The sequence below is a fragment of the Phocoena sinus genome, chromosome 6, assembly GCF_008692025.1.
Source record: "Phocoena sinus isolate mPhoSin1 chromosome 6, mPhoSin1.pri, whole genome shotgun sequence".
Taxonomy (NCBI): domain Eukaryota; kingdom Metazoa; phylum Chordata; class Mammalia; order Artiodactyla; family Phocoenidae; genus Phocoena; species Phocoena sinus.
Genome location: NC_045768.1, coordinates 103,517,390 through 103,530,259, shown reverse-complemented (window position 1 = coordinate 103,530,259; position 12,870 = coordinate 103,517,390). Strand labels below are relative to the sequence as shown.

Below are 12,870 nucleotides of genomic sequence, written 5' to 3'. Positions count from 1 at the left end.
ATGATGAAATCAGCTGGCTCAAGAAAGCCCCATATTTTGTGGCAGGAATGCACGAGGAGCGTTCAAGTACAGTATAACAAGGAGCTTGTGGAATGAATTAACGTGGTCTCGGAGAGAACGCTCTTCACATCCACATAATCTTCACACAGGCTGAGGTTCCCCTCCTTGCGCCTAGCACAGCTCGTTAGCAGTTAAAGCCCGAAGCACCCTCTCGTTTTCAGTTTTTTCCAGGGATGACAGCTGTGTCTTTTTTTTTTTTTTTTAACTTGTGTGTTGAAGGACGGGAACAGTGTTCCTGATCAAGGGACCAGCAAGTATTAAGCTGAGGAGTGGATGTGGTATTTTATGCATATAAACTAAGGCATACTCTTTCTTTGGTCTTACCTGACTAATGTGATGAAATCAGCATCCTTCCAGTTACAAAGCCAAAGACTAAGAGCGATTTTGGAGCCTACCTTCTTTGCCACCCCTGCATCTTAACAGCTACGTCTTTGAAAATCCATTCACGCACACAATTTATAAAAGTGATCCGATTCCTCTTTTTTTTTTACTCCGCTTTGTCCTATTATTTTCTGCGGGTAAGCAGAAACAGAGGTGATTGCTTTCAGCCTTCGTGTCCATCTTAACCCCAGGACTAGGAGACTCAGCCCCTCTCTCTCTTTGACTGTGATTCCATCCTGTGCTCTGCTGAGAGGCCCTGATAAGAGCTTGTGCCTCGTGCCCTTGCAGGGAGTGATGGATGTCTCTGTCTTACGGTTGCCACCGCAGGATAGGAACTTTCTGGAAGGCCTTTCCCCAGACTCTTAACATGGACACAATTGAAAACAGACCTGGAGCTAGACAGGCTGCATCCCTGACTTGTGAGCAATTACACTGATATAATTTTCTGAATGACAACGGAGTTTCCTTTAAATTCATTCTGGTGTCACAGCGAGGCAGGGACACCGAATCGGTAGTGCCTTCACAAGTGAGGAGCTGAAGTGTGGGAGAGAGACTAGCCAACCAGGAACACATTGTTCTGTGGTCTTAGAATCTCCAGGGCCTGACATAATAATACCCAATACATACCCGGAGCTCAGTGAATGCTTTTGAGTTGATAACTACAGCCATTTATGTCCATGTAAAAATTCCTGTGTGCCACTGTTATGCCATGGCACCAGGCTAGGTGAAATACTTTGTGGACCCATGATTTTAGGGGTTCTCCCAAACCCTTATTATATTACAATATATATAAAAATTCTTTTTAGAGATATCATCTGAAATCCTATTTAAGGTTAAAAAAATTCAGGAGAGTGTCGCCTTGGCAAGGGGTAGAGGGTACGGTGGACTGAAAAGGGGCACCAGATAACTTTCTGGGGAGATAGAAATGTTCTGTATTGTGATATGGTGTGGACTACCTAGTTGTATCCCTTGGTCAAAATCGTGCAGCTAAGATTTGTACATTTCAACACATGTACATTTCACTCTAACAAAAGGGGGTTCATTATATTTATTTTGTTTACTTGAAATAATTCATAGTAAAAAAAAACTTTAAGTGCTGTCCAGTGAATCTTCTTTCATGTTAAGAGGTAAGGCAGGGTCAAGGTTTGTCCCCACTTTGTTTAATAAGTAAGGAAGGGATGGCAGAAAAATTCCAAGTAGAGTATCAGTGAATTTAATTTGGGAGTGGACAGGAAGAGCCATTTTTAGACACAGCTCTTCATTATATATCTATTCAATGCCTTTCCTCGGGTCTATACATACACATGAATATGTATGTAACAAGTTCCTTTCTCAAAAAAAAAAAATGCCATGTGTAACTAACAAGTAGACTGGTATCTAGGATGACTCACCTTCCTGGGTCAGTAAGTAGGTGGTGGATGTGCCCAAGTCAATGCATTTCTGCTGTGCTTTCCCACCGTTCCACCTGATCGCCACCTCTTTGAACTTCTCCTGCACCCTGATCTTCGGCACACACATAGCAGCCAATCTGACCTCATTCTGTGTGCTACTTGTTTTGCTTGTTTGCCATGTTTCTCCAACCTGAAAGTAAGCTCTTTGAGGGTAGGGACTGTGCCTTGTAACTTCTGTGGTTACCGAGCCCCTGAGTCCCCCTTGCTGGAGCCTCCCCTCCAGAGCTTAGACTATGGGAGGGGCTCAATGAGTAATATCCTCTGTCCTATCGACTGGCCAAACAAGGCAGGGGCGAGGCAACTAGGATGGGAACTCATCCATAAATGCTTTACATTTATTTTCTCATTTTATCCTTATTTGATCTCATTCAGTCCTCAAGATAGGCATTGTTGTGTATGTTTTACAGATAAGAAAAGTGGACATCCGAAAAGGTTAAGTATAATTCGTCAAAGGTTCTAAGTTAGGAAGTAGCAGGCATGGAATTTGAGTTCCGTTTTGTTGGACTTTACATCATGCCCTTCCACTACTCCACACCCATCTCTTCCCTTTCGTCTGGTTAGATGCTAAATGTCCTACATTTTCAACACTGAATTCCGAAACCTTACCTTCTCACCCAAGGTCTGAGCATCTCCGCCGCTGCTCTCCAGCATGGGGGACACCAGGTACATCAGGACATCAGGCAGCATGTCCATACCCCAGCGTTACTTTGGCACACGTCAGATGTTCAAGAACCCATTCCCGAGAAATGAGAAATGACCTCCCAGCTGGTGTTTCCGTCTTAGCTTCCTGACCACACACAATCTGCTCCTTGACTGCAGCCCGAAGGGTCACCTGGGAATGATCGTCCAAGTCCTTTGATAGAGATGAGTTTCCTAGAACCAGTCAGTCAGATTGCCAGCTTCCACACTTCGTCACCTGGGCATAGTTGGAGCACAAATACGTGACAGCACATGGGCGAAAGGCGGCCTCTTTTTCCATGACGCTCTGCTATTGTTACAGGAAAAGGCTAACCCGTTGAGATGCCAGGAGCATGGCTCATCCCAAAGTTCTGGTCCGTCTCTTGTTAGCCATGCGGAAGTCTGGCAAAAGAGTTTTGCAACTTTTAGGACTTTCTGAGAAATTAACTCAACCCCCCCGCCCCCCCTTTATCCTTGAAATCTGCAGGTCGTGTTGTCAACAACGGTGAACGTGGATGGACACGTGCTGGCTGTTTCCGACAACATGTTTGTTCATAACAACTCAAAGCACGGGCGGAGAGCGAGAAGGCTGGACCCATCGGAAGGTAGGGCTCTCTGCTGTCCAGGCTGAGCCTGGCAGACAAATGATGTTCTCCACAAATTTCCTTGTTTGAGTTTCAAATTGATGTCTCTGAGTAGGAGTGGAGAAAGTACACAAGACCATGTGGATTTAAAAATGAAGCTGTAAACAGTGACTTCTGCCTGCTTTCATGTAAGCCCCACACATCTCCCAGCCAACGTTCAGGCCCCCGTGCCTCACCGGCCCTTTCATTCAGTTCTGTGGGTTTTTCTTTTTTTTCTTTTTTTGCTAGAGGGGCATTTCAGGCAAATGTAGGCCTATGACATCTTAGTTAAACAGGAACATTACCGTGCCAGACGTGTATGAATAAGTGTCAGACGTGCCCTTAAACAGATTGTGGGCAAAACAAAACAATGTGCAGAATGAAACTGACACTAATTGATTTTTGTTTGCTTGGACAAGAAGGAATCATGGTCTGCTCTGGGTAGTTTTCCAAGCGCGTTCAAGTAATTAGAAATACTGGTAACTGTTAAACTTCAAGTTGTCCAAGAAAATAAAGTATATCGAGGAAGATAACTGACAAACCTAAGTAAATCCCATCTACATTCTTTTTTCCCCACTCCTCAACTCATCAGTGTACAACTCAACTCTTGTAATATAGAATGAATGGCTAAATGGGGCTCCTATTTTAGTGTGATGTCTTGCTGTATACTGCCCACCAGACCCCACCCCATCTTGGCCCTTAAAATGTGTCTTGTGTCGTTTCAAACAGGAATTAATGAACTGAAAGAAAATGATTGAATCAGTAAAGAATTTGGAGTGGTGTTAATTCTCCCACAGTGGGCACTGAAAGGGGAGAAGAAAATCCCAGGGTTCAGAACTAGGAACCCATCCAGTTTCTTTTGACTGATTGGATGTGATTGACTAGCTGTTCAAAGGGGGTTCATGTTTTTGGAGTCCTGCCAAAGTTCTCCTCCACCTTTGACCCTGTCAACTTTGGAAATGGAGTGATGGATTGACTTTAGTTATGGCCTGAAAACCATATTGGGTTCCTGTTGGGATGTAAAGTCCAGAGGCCTTGAACATATGGAAGAAGGAGGGAAAATCCTTCCTACAAAGTTAGGAAAGTGATTAGAAATTGTCTCTTGATAGAGATGAAAAAAACCTTCAACTCTGATAGATTTTGCTTTCTCCTCTCTCTAGCACATTAACAGACCTTGTAGATCTTAACATCTCGGGACAGAGGAGGTGGGGAGAGAAAAGGGATTTACACATTTGTAGTGTGACCAACTTATAAAAATATGGTGAAAACAACAGAGTTTTAAAAGCACCTTTTGCACAATTAGCCATTTTCATATGTAGTGGTCAACTCATTAGGCTTTAATGACCTGGTGAAAACCAACAACAAGTTAGGGAATGATGGCAAGTCAGCAAAGCTCAACTTGAACTTCTGAGATGACCAAGAGCAGCCAGCCCCCAAACTCCAAACTTCAACCACCAAAGGGCAAACCTGATTCCTTCTTTCCTATCTTCTTAGCTACTCCATGCATCAAAGCCATTAGCCCGAGTGAAGGCTGGACCACCGGAGGAGCCATGGTCATCATCATTGGGGACAACTTCTTTGATGGCCTCCAAGTGGTGTTTGGGACTATGCTTGTATGGAGTGAGGTAGGCAAAGGCAACTCGCTTCCCTGATTTTCTTTGCCCCAAAGGTTGTTTTGATCTGGGGAAGCTAGTAATTCTGCAGTGCCAGCAACATGAACACACGCTATTGAGTACCTATTATAAGTGGGGCACCAGGATTAAAAGACATGGAAGCCACAATTTACTGCAGGCATGGATCCCTTAAAAAGATAAATATTCACTGCAGTACTGTTTATAATTCTGAAAAATTAGAAACTGGCTAATAGGAGAATGGTTCAATGATGAAGTGTCATCATTTATTTAAAAATTTTATTTGAAATATTTTTAATGATACAGGAAAAGGGAACACATGCTATAATGCTAAGTGAAAGAAAACCAGGACAACAGTATCTATGGATGTAAGATCTAATTATATAACACACAACCATAGAAAAGTACTGGAAACATGCCAAAGATTAATAACGGTTGTCTCTGGGTTATGCAATGTTAACATTTTTCTCTTTATTTTTCTGTAATTTCCAATTTTTCTACTGTGATAATGAGAAAAACAGCAAAACGAGTTACAAAAAGATATGTAACAGTGCTGAGTTTGTAATGGAAATCGCCAGATCAATTTGTGAGGTCATGGCAGTGTAGGAATGAGACAAGGGAATGATGACAGGGACGGGGGTTGAGGGGGGGCACCGGAGGTGAGAGGGACTTGAGCTGGGCTTATAGGAAGGGAAGCGTACACAGGTTGGGTTGAAAGGAAATTCCAGGGTGAGGGAGAGAAACACATGAGACACAGGGACAGGGCATTCAAAGCATCTGGGGGGTCATGAGTGCACCAGTTTGCCCTGGACGGGGGAGGGGGTAGCAGCAGGAGATGGTCTTGTGCTCAGTATCTCTCTGATAACTTGTATAATAGGTATTTTATTTCTCTGCCTGTTCATTCCTCAGCTAATAACTCCTCACGCCATCAGAGTGCAGACTCCTCCTCGGCACATTCCTGGAGTAGTAGAAGTGACATTATCTTATAAATCCAAACAGTTCTGCAAAGGAGCTCCAGGGAGGTTCATTTACACAGGTGGGTGAGAAAATGATTCCAAGGGAGACTGGCTCTTGGTTCACCTTTGCTCTAGTTCCTACTCTTTACACTTTATAATCATTCTAACTCTTCTGGGTCTTTCTGCTGGTGTGGGAAGTGTGGACTGGGTGACAGGCATTGAAAGGGGACATGTGAACCTGATTCTAAATTTGTATTTTATGTAAGCAATTTCTGCAGTCTGGGAGACGGTCATGGCACCTCATTTCAGGAGTCCATCCTTATGAATTTAATTCAGCTGGAACCATGCTAGAATAGATTTTTATCCAGGCAAATCAGATTAAAAAATTCAACAAAGTTGCTGGCTATAACTAAATTCTCTTGAAAAGGATTCAAGAAAGTTGCCTAATGATGCTGCAGAGTGATTCAAATTATTTAAAAATTTTATGAAAGTAGAAATTATCTAATTGGTTCGATATTTGTTGAATGCCTACATTGTATCTACTACTTTTTTCCAGGTTAAAGGGACAACGACATAGAGAACACGGTCCCTATTGGGAAATTTAGAAACTACTGGAAGAGGCAATGGTGTATTGCACAGAACACCAGGAGAATTAGGGTGTTCAAAAATGCTTAGTATTTCCAGGGAATGGAATACGAGTTTCAGGAAGAGTGACTTTAATGTGGACTAGAGTAGTGGGATGAGGTTTCAGGGAGGAGATGAAACTGAAGACCGTTTTTAAGGATGGGGAGGATTTGGATAGGTAAAGAGAAAAAGGAAGAGACTTTCAACTATGGGACTCCTACGTGCAAAGGTGCAAAGGGTGACGTGTGCTTGTATCTGGAGGAGAGGAGGCTGGTTCAACAGCTGTGGGGATCCGTTTAGGTAGAACTTATACCAGAACTTAGCTGAGATGAGCCAGGCACGGCAGGGAAGGAAACCATAAAACAGCTCAAAAGTTCTGTATGGTGCCTAAAACAGGGTCACGTGATATTAAACAAGGTCACGTGACGAAAAGCCTGGGGGAATAGACGGAAAAAAAGACGTAAAGCAGGGTCACGTGAAGTAAAGCCTGGGGAACTGACGTAAAGTTCACGTTCATAGAGACAGAGAGTCGAACGGTGGTAACCAGAGCTGGGGGGACGGGGGCAATTGTTGTTTAACGGGTACAGAGTTTTAGTTTCGCAAGATGCAGAAGTTCTGGAGGTTGGCTGCGCAGCAAAGTGAATGTACTTAACACTACCGAACTGCACATTTGCAAGTGGGTTAAAAGGGTAAATTTTGTTACGTGTATTTTACCGCAGTTTTAAAAAATGAAAAAAAGGCCTTGTATGGGAGCTAGGACTTAATTTGGCAAGATCTAGGATGACACTGAAGGTTCCTATGTGAGGGAGAGTAACTCAAAGCTGTTATCTTAGGAAAAACGAATGCTGTTGATATATAAAGACTGAGTTAGTCAGGGGAACAGCTGAGGGCAGGGAGATCAACTAGAATATTGTTGTTTTGAAGAGAAGATAAGGGGAAAGAAAGAAATACAGAAATCAAGAAACTATATCAAACATATTATGAATTTCTAATAATATTATTTTATAGTGTATTCTTTCTCATTTGGACTTAACCTCCTGTTCTTGTTTAAGCGTAAATGTCGGGTTAGGTATCAGTTAGGAGTAGGTGGAAGAGGGTGATTTTTAGGTATATATTTAACATTTTGCCTTTGCGGTTTTCTCTCTGTGATAGGCACATCTTGGTTGAGTTACCTTTTTTTGTGGATCTATGGAAGACTCTATTGCAGTTGCAATAAAATATTTACTATTCTAGCTCCAAAGGGACATAGGTTTTGAATCATTTAAATGAGCATTTATTACATGCCTACCATGGGCTGGCACAGCTCTGGGCTCTGGGATATAGAAGTGGGCAAGATAAAGCCCCCCATCTTAATAAAGCTTGCATTCTAGAGGGGGAGACAGACAACAAGAACATACATGATATAATTTCAGATAGTGACAAGGACAGGATAGAGAATGAGGGAGGGTCTCTCTGAGGAAGGGGCATTGAGCAGAGACATGTATCGCAGGTGTGGAAATCTGTCTGCCTCCGTCCTTATCTTTTTGACCTCCTGTCCTCTCCATTCACATTTCCTCTGTCCCTGGACCTCCTCGGGGCTGGGTTTTCTGTTTGGTTCACCAGTGTTAGCTAGAATAGCACCTGGCAGTCAATGAATTGGGGGCAAGTGTCTCAGGTAGAGAACAGATGACAGCCTGAGAGGTGGGGATAAGCCTGATTTTAAAAAAAAGGAGCCCACATAACAGTAAAAATAATAGATGTTATGTTACATGTAAATCCAGAAATTTTAGAGATAATGAGACATCGAAGAGCATCTGGTCAAACTCCCTCTGTTGCAGGTGGGAAAACTGAAACCCAGGGAGAAATGACTTGCCCATTGAATTCAATGTGGAGTCAGAACAAGGACTCAGGGCTCTGGCCATCCTGTCTGGTGACTTCTGTTTAGCAATGCAGTGTCGGCAAATAGTTCTGTTTTCCTGATGTGCGGAGACATCGTTGACTTATTCCCGAAGCAAATATCAGTTGGACGTGCGCATTCCGCTCAGCCCTGTGCTCTGTGCTGGGGACGCTGCAGACCAGTCAGGCCAGGGGGCACCTTCCTTCCTCAACGTTATGATATAGTGAAATAAACGTGAACTGCTCATGCTTTGGGGTCAGACTGGCTGGACGCACAGCTTGGCTGGCCTCTACATAGTTTTAAATCTTGCAGGAGTGACTTAACCTCTTAGTTTCCCCATCTAGAAAATGGGCTACCTACCTTCCAGACCTGTGATGATGACTAGCTAATACGGTGCGTGGCAATAGTGGTGTGCCGGTAAAGGCTAACAGCCAGCTCTCCAGGGAAAAGGGGTGGGGGAGCATTGGTTTGTAGCATTTGCTGATTTCCATGGTGCAGGTACTCTCACCATGGCTGATTTCAAGCTACCAGTATGACATCAGCTAGCTCACAGCATTCCTGAAAATTTAACAACCTGCTCTCATGAGCTGGTACACACCAGGTCTAGAGCACCTCTGCACGTAAAGCATTTGAAATAGAGAGCAACTGTATCTTATTATTCAAAAGGTGTATATTATTAATATTATTATTGCTATTACTGTTATCATCACGGAGGCTGACTTGAACAAGGAATTACAAATGTGACGAGTTGTATAGGATGCTGGGGATATATGGCAGAGGAATCTTAAAATGATAGGGAAGGTTAAGGACAGTTCAAACACATGAAACAGTATGTGTGTGCAAAGGCCCTGTGGTAGGAAAGAACATGGGATATGTTTGATGGCAACCATGAACAGGGAAGAAAGAATGTTAAAGAGAGGTGGGGTTCAAGCTGGAAGAGAGGGTTGAGCCTGCTTGTTTGGCTCTATCCCAAGTGCCATGGGGAGCTGTTGGAATAGTTAAAGCTGGGAGTGCCATGATCAGATTTGCCTTTTAAAAGAGTATTCTGGCTGCAGCAGTGAGAATGGCTTGGAAGCTAGGGAGGTCGGTTGGAGGCCAGTGTGGTGGACCCGGCCAGAAATGATGGCAGCTTGGACTAGAGTGCTGGTGGTGGGGACAGGCAGAAGTGGATGAAATTTAGGAGGTAACATTGACGGGACTTGATGATTGATTGGATGGGGTGAAGGTTGGGGAAGGAAGGGGAGGGGACGACTCTCGGGCTTCAGGTTTGAAAAATTGGGTGGGTATAGCTTAGAAAAGTGATTTTTAAAAAGGTATAAAGTGCTAAGGGAGTTCAGAGGAAGGACAAAATACTTCCAGCTGGCGGAGAGGTGGGAAGATTTAATATTGTAAAGACGTCGATTAATGAATAAATTTAACACAGTGCCAATCAAAGTACCAACAGAATGTTTGGGGAAACTTTACAAAAGTTCACCTGTAAAAGTAAAGGTGCTAAAGTAGGACCCTGCATTTTGAAAAATGAGAGGGCCTTGCCCTACCAGACTTTGAAACCTATTTTAAGTTTCAATAATTAGAAGAATATGGGGTTTTGCAGGAACATATAGAAATGTCATGCAACAGAAGAGAACACTTAAAAATAAACAGTTTTTGTACACACGAATAGTATAAATACAGAAGTATTTGTTTGGGTGAGGAGACATCTCAAGTCAATGTGGAAAATATGGAATAGTTAACAAACGGTGTTGGGCCAACTAGTTAAGCATTAAAAAAAAATGGTTAGATATCTAATTTCATATCATAAACTGAAACATATTTGAATTAAATATTTTTAATTAAAAATGTAGGCATTTCAAAAAATTACTATAATTGAGCCTTGCTTATCTTGATCCCAAAGACAGAAACCACCAAGCATAAATATGTGATTACATAAAAAGAAAATTTTTGCATGTCTAAGTTTCCCTCATTAAATCAAAAGGAAAAGGACAGACTGGGAACGTATTTGTTACCTATGACATATTATCTTACATATAAAAAGATTCATTCATTTGTTCAGCAAACTTCATTTTATGCCTACTCTTTGTCAGCCATTATGTTATATGCATTGTGGATAGCCAGGTGAAGATTAGATATCTTATAAATTAAGTTGAACCCCCCCCCCCAAATTAAAAGCTAGCAAGGTACTGGGGGGGAAGGGAGGGTGGGATGAACTGGGAGATTGGGATTGACATATATACACTACTATGTATAGAATAGGTAACTAATGAGAACGTCCTGTACAGCACAGGGAACACTTCTCAGTGCTCTGTGGTGACCTAAATGGGAAGGGAATCCAAAAAAGAGGGGATACATGTATACGTATAGCTGATTCACTTTGCTGTACAGCAGAAACTAACACAACGTTGTGAAGCAACTATATGCCAATAAAGATTAATTTTAAAAAGCTAGCAAGGGGGCTTCCCTGGTGTCGCAGTGGTTGAGAGTCCGCCTGCCGATGCAGGGGACACGGGTTCGTGCCCCGGTCCGGGAAGATCCCACATGCCGCGGAGCGGCTGGGCCCGTGAGCCATGGCCGCTGAGCCTGCGCGTCCGGAGCCTGTGCTCCGCAACGGGAGAGGCCACAACAGTGAGAGGCGCGCGTACCGCAAAAAAAAAAAAAAAAAAAAAAAAAGCTAGCAAGGAACATCAGGAGTTAATTCAGGAAGGAATATAATCAAGCAATAAACATGTTTTAAAAAATCCCAACCACATTAATAATCAAATAAAAGCAAATTAAGGCAACTACAGGAAGGTAGATGGCTCCAGGAGAGTACCCTAATGCTACTAGCCTTAAAAAAGTGTACGTACCCTTTAACCCAACAATTCTACTTTTAGGAATGTATACTTGGGAAGTAATTGAGTTTGCCTGAAGGTTGTTTATTGGAGCACTGTTTATAATCGTGAAAAATTAAAAGCATTCTTAGTGTCCATTAGGGAACTCATTAAATAAATAACAAAACACCCTTACACTGAAACACATTTTAGATATTAAAAGTAATGCTGTGGATGGACATTTAATTACATGAAATATGTTGGTGATTTTTTTTTTAAAAAGCTTAAAAACTGTATGTACAGTATGGTCCAATTATATATATATATATGAAAAAGAGTAGTTGCATTAAAAAACCCAAGGTATGAAAGCCTGCATACCAAGGTGTTAACAATGGTGGCTTTTGGATGTTGATATTATTTAATTTTTTTCATTTTCTTTACTTATATTTATTATTTTCTAACAAAATGAAGTAATTTTAAACTAAAAATTAAATGAAGAAAATATATAAGAAATTAGCATCACACCTTTAAATACTGAAACAACACACATCGGCAATCTTGATTCTTTAGGTACAAAGAAAGTATTTCCAGATGAAGCAGTGGAACTTCATCGTTCTCGCCTTTGAGAAAGAAGGACCTTGGGAGGCAGTTAGGGGTGAGAAGAGTAGGGATGCAGGAGTATACGCTTTCGCAGTCAGAGAAGAAAACAGAAATACAAACACGGTCCAGGATAGCTCATGAGCCTGGTCACTCTCCCTAAACACTTCCACTTTGAGGTTCCTGGGCCAAATGCGACTCGGGTTGGTGGAGACAAGCAGCTGATGTTATCCAAAGAGGGGACCAGACACCACAGGAAATGGATGGGTGGTCTCTTTTCTGGTCCACTCAGCTAGCAGCTACTAACATGTAAAGCTAATTTACAACCCATTGGGAATCTTAGACCAACAGCTAGAAAGGCAGTGGCTTCCCCTGGTGACTGAAGATGGGGCTGGGGCCTCCTCCAGGGAGCCTGCAGGATCGTGGTGGCCTTCTCCCTGCGAGGCGTTCCAGCCAGCCTGGCCTCAGAGCCACACGTTGTGAGCCCCTTGGGAATCAAATCCTCCAGTCCCAACCGGTGCTACTACAGGAAGATGCTTCAGAGACCACTGAAGGCTGAGACACATCACTCAGCTCCGTGGTGAGGTGGGAAATATCACATCGATTCCAGAGGAAAGGGAAACCCTGAACCTAGAGGCTTTTAGTGGGGACGGAGTGAGATTCCGGGATGGGATGGAATCTAAGAGGAGGGGCAGCGGACTCAGCCACAAGACCTGTTTTTGGATGTGGGCTGTGTCATCCATGTCTTGTTTGTCCTTTCGTCAAGTCACCTAACCTCTCTGAGCCTCATTTTCTTCATATGTAAAGCTCTGGTGCTAATTATACTATGACCCATAGATGTTTCCCGAATTTGGCTGAGGATAAGAATCGGGCCCCGCTCCAGACATATCGAATTGTACTCTTCTGGGAGGGTCTGAGAATCTGTGTTTTAAACAAAGAAATGAGTTTGGGAAACCTGAGTCCTGCTCATCAGGCTGCTGCAGTGACTTCCTGGCTTGTAAAGTATTCGACAACATGGGGCAGTTCTTCTGAGACTGAGTCGTTACACCACAGACACAATAGTATTTACTCTCAGGTGGAATCTTCTAGGAAGAGACTCAAAAAGCAGGAGGTAGGAAGGCAGCCTCCAGAAAACCTCCCCTCCCTCAGCCGCCACCCCACCCCACACATCTTACGGTTCATGGTC

At 42.9% G+C, this 12,870-nt stretch overlaps 1 protein-coding gene across 6 annotated transcripts in view; it reads left to right on the top strand.

The window, feature by feature from the left end:
* Positions 1 to 12,870, top strand: part of EBF2 (EBF transcription factor 2) — a 194,822-nt gene that overhangs the window by 148,416 nt on the left and 33,536 nt on the right. For 4 of the 6 annotated variants that reach the window (XM_032635537.1, XM_032635540.1, XM_032635541.1 and 1 more), the window contains 3 exons: positions 3,058 to 3,175; positions 4,688 to 4,818; positions 5,734 to 5,860. In XM_032635537.1, coding sequence (XP_032491428.1) covers positions 3,058 to 3,175; positions 4,688 to 4,818; positions 5,734 to 5,860 — 376 coding nt within the window. Of the gene's footprint in view, positions 1 to 3,057; positions 3,180 to 4,673; positions 4,819 to 5,733; positions 5,861 to 12,870 lie in introns of all 6 variants that reach the window. The other 2 variants (XM_032635542.1, XM_032635538.1) reach the window with 1 other exon arrangement.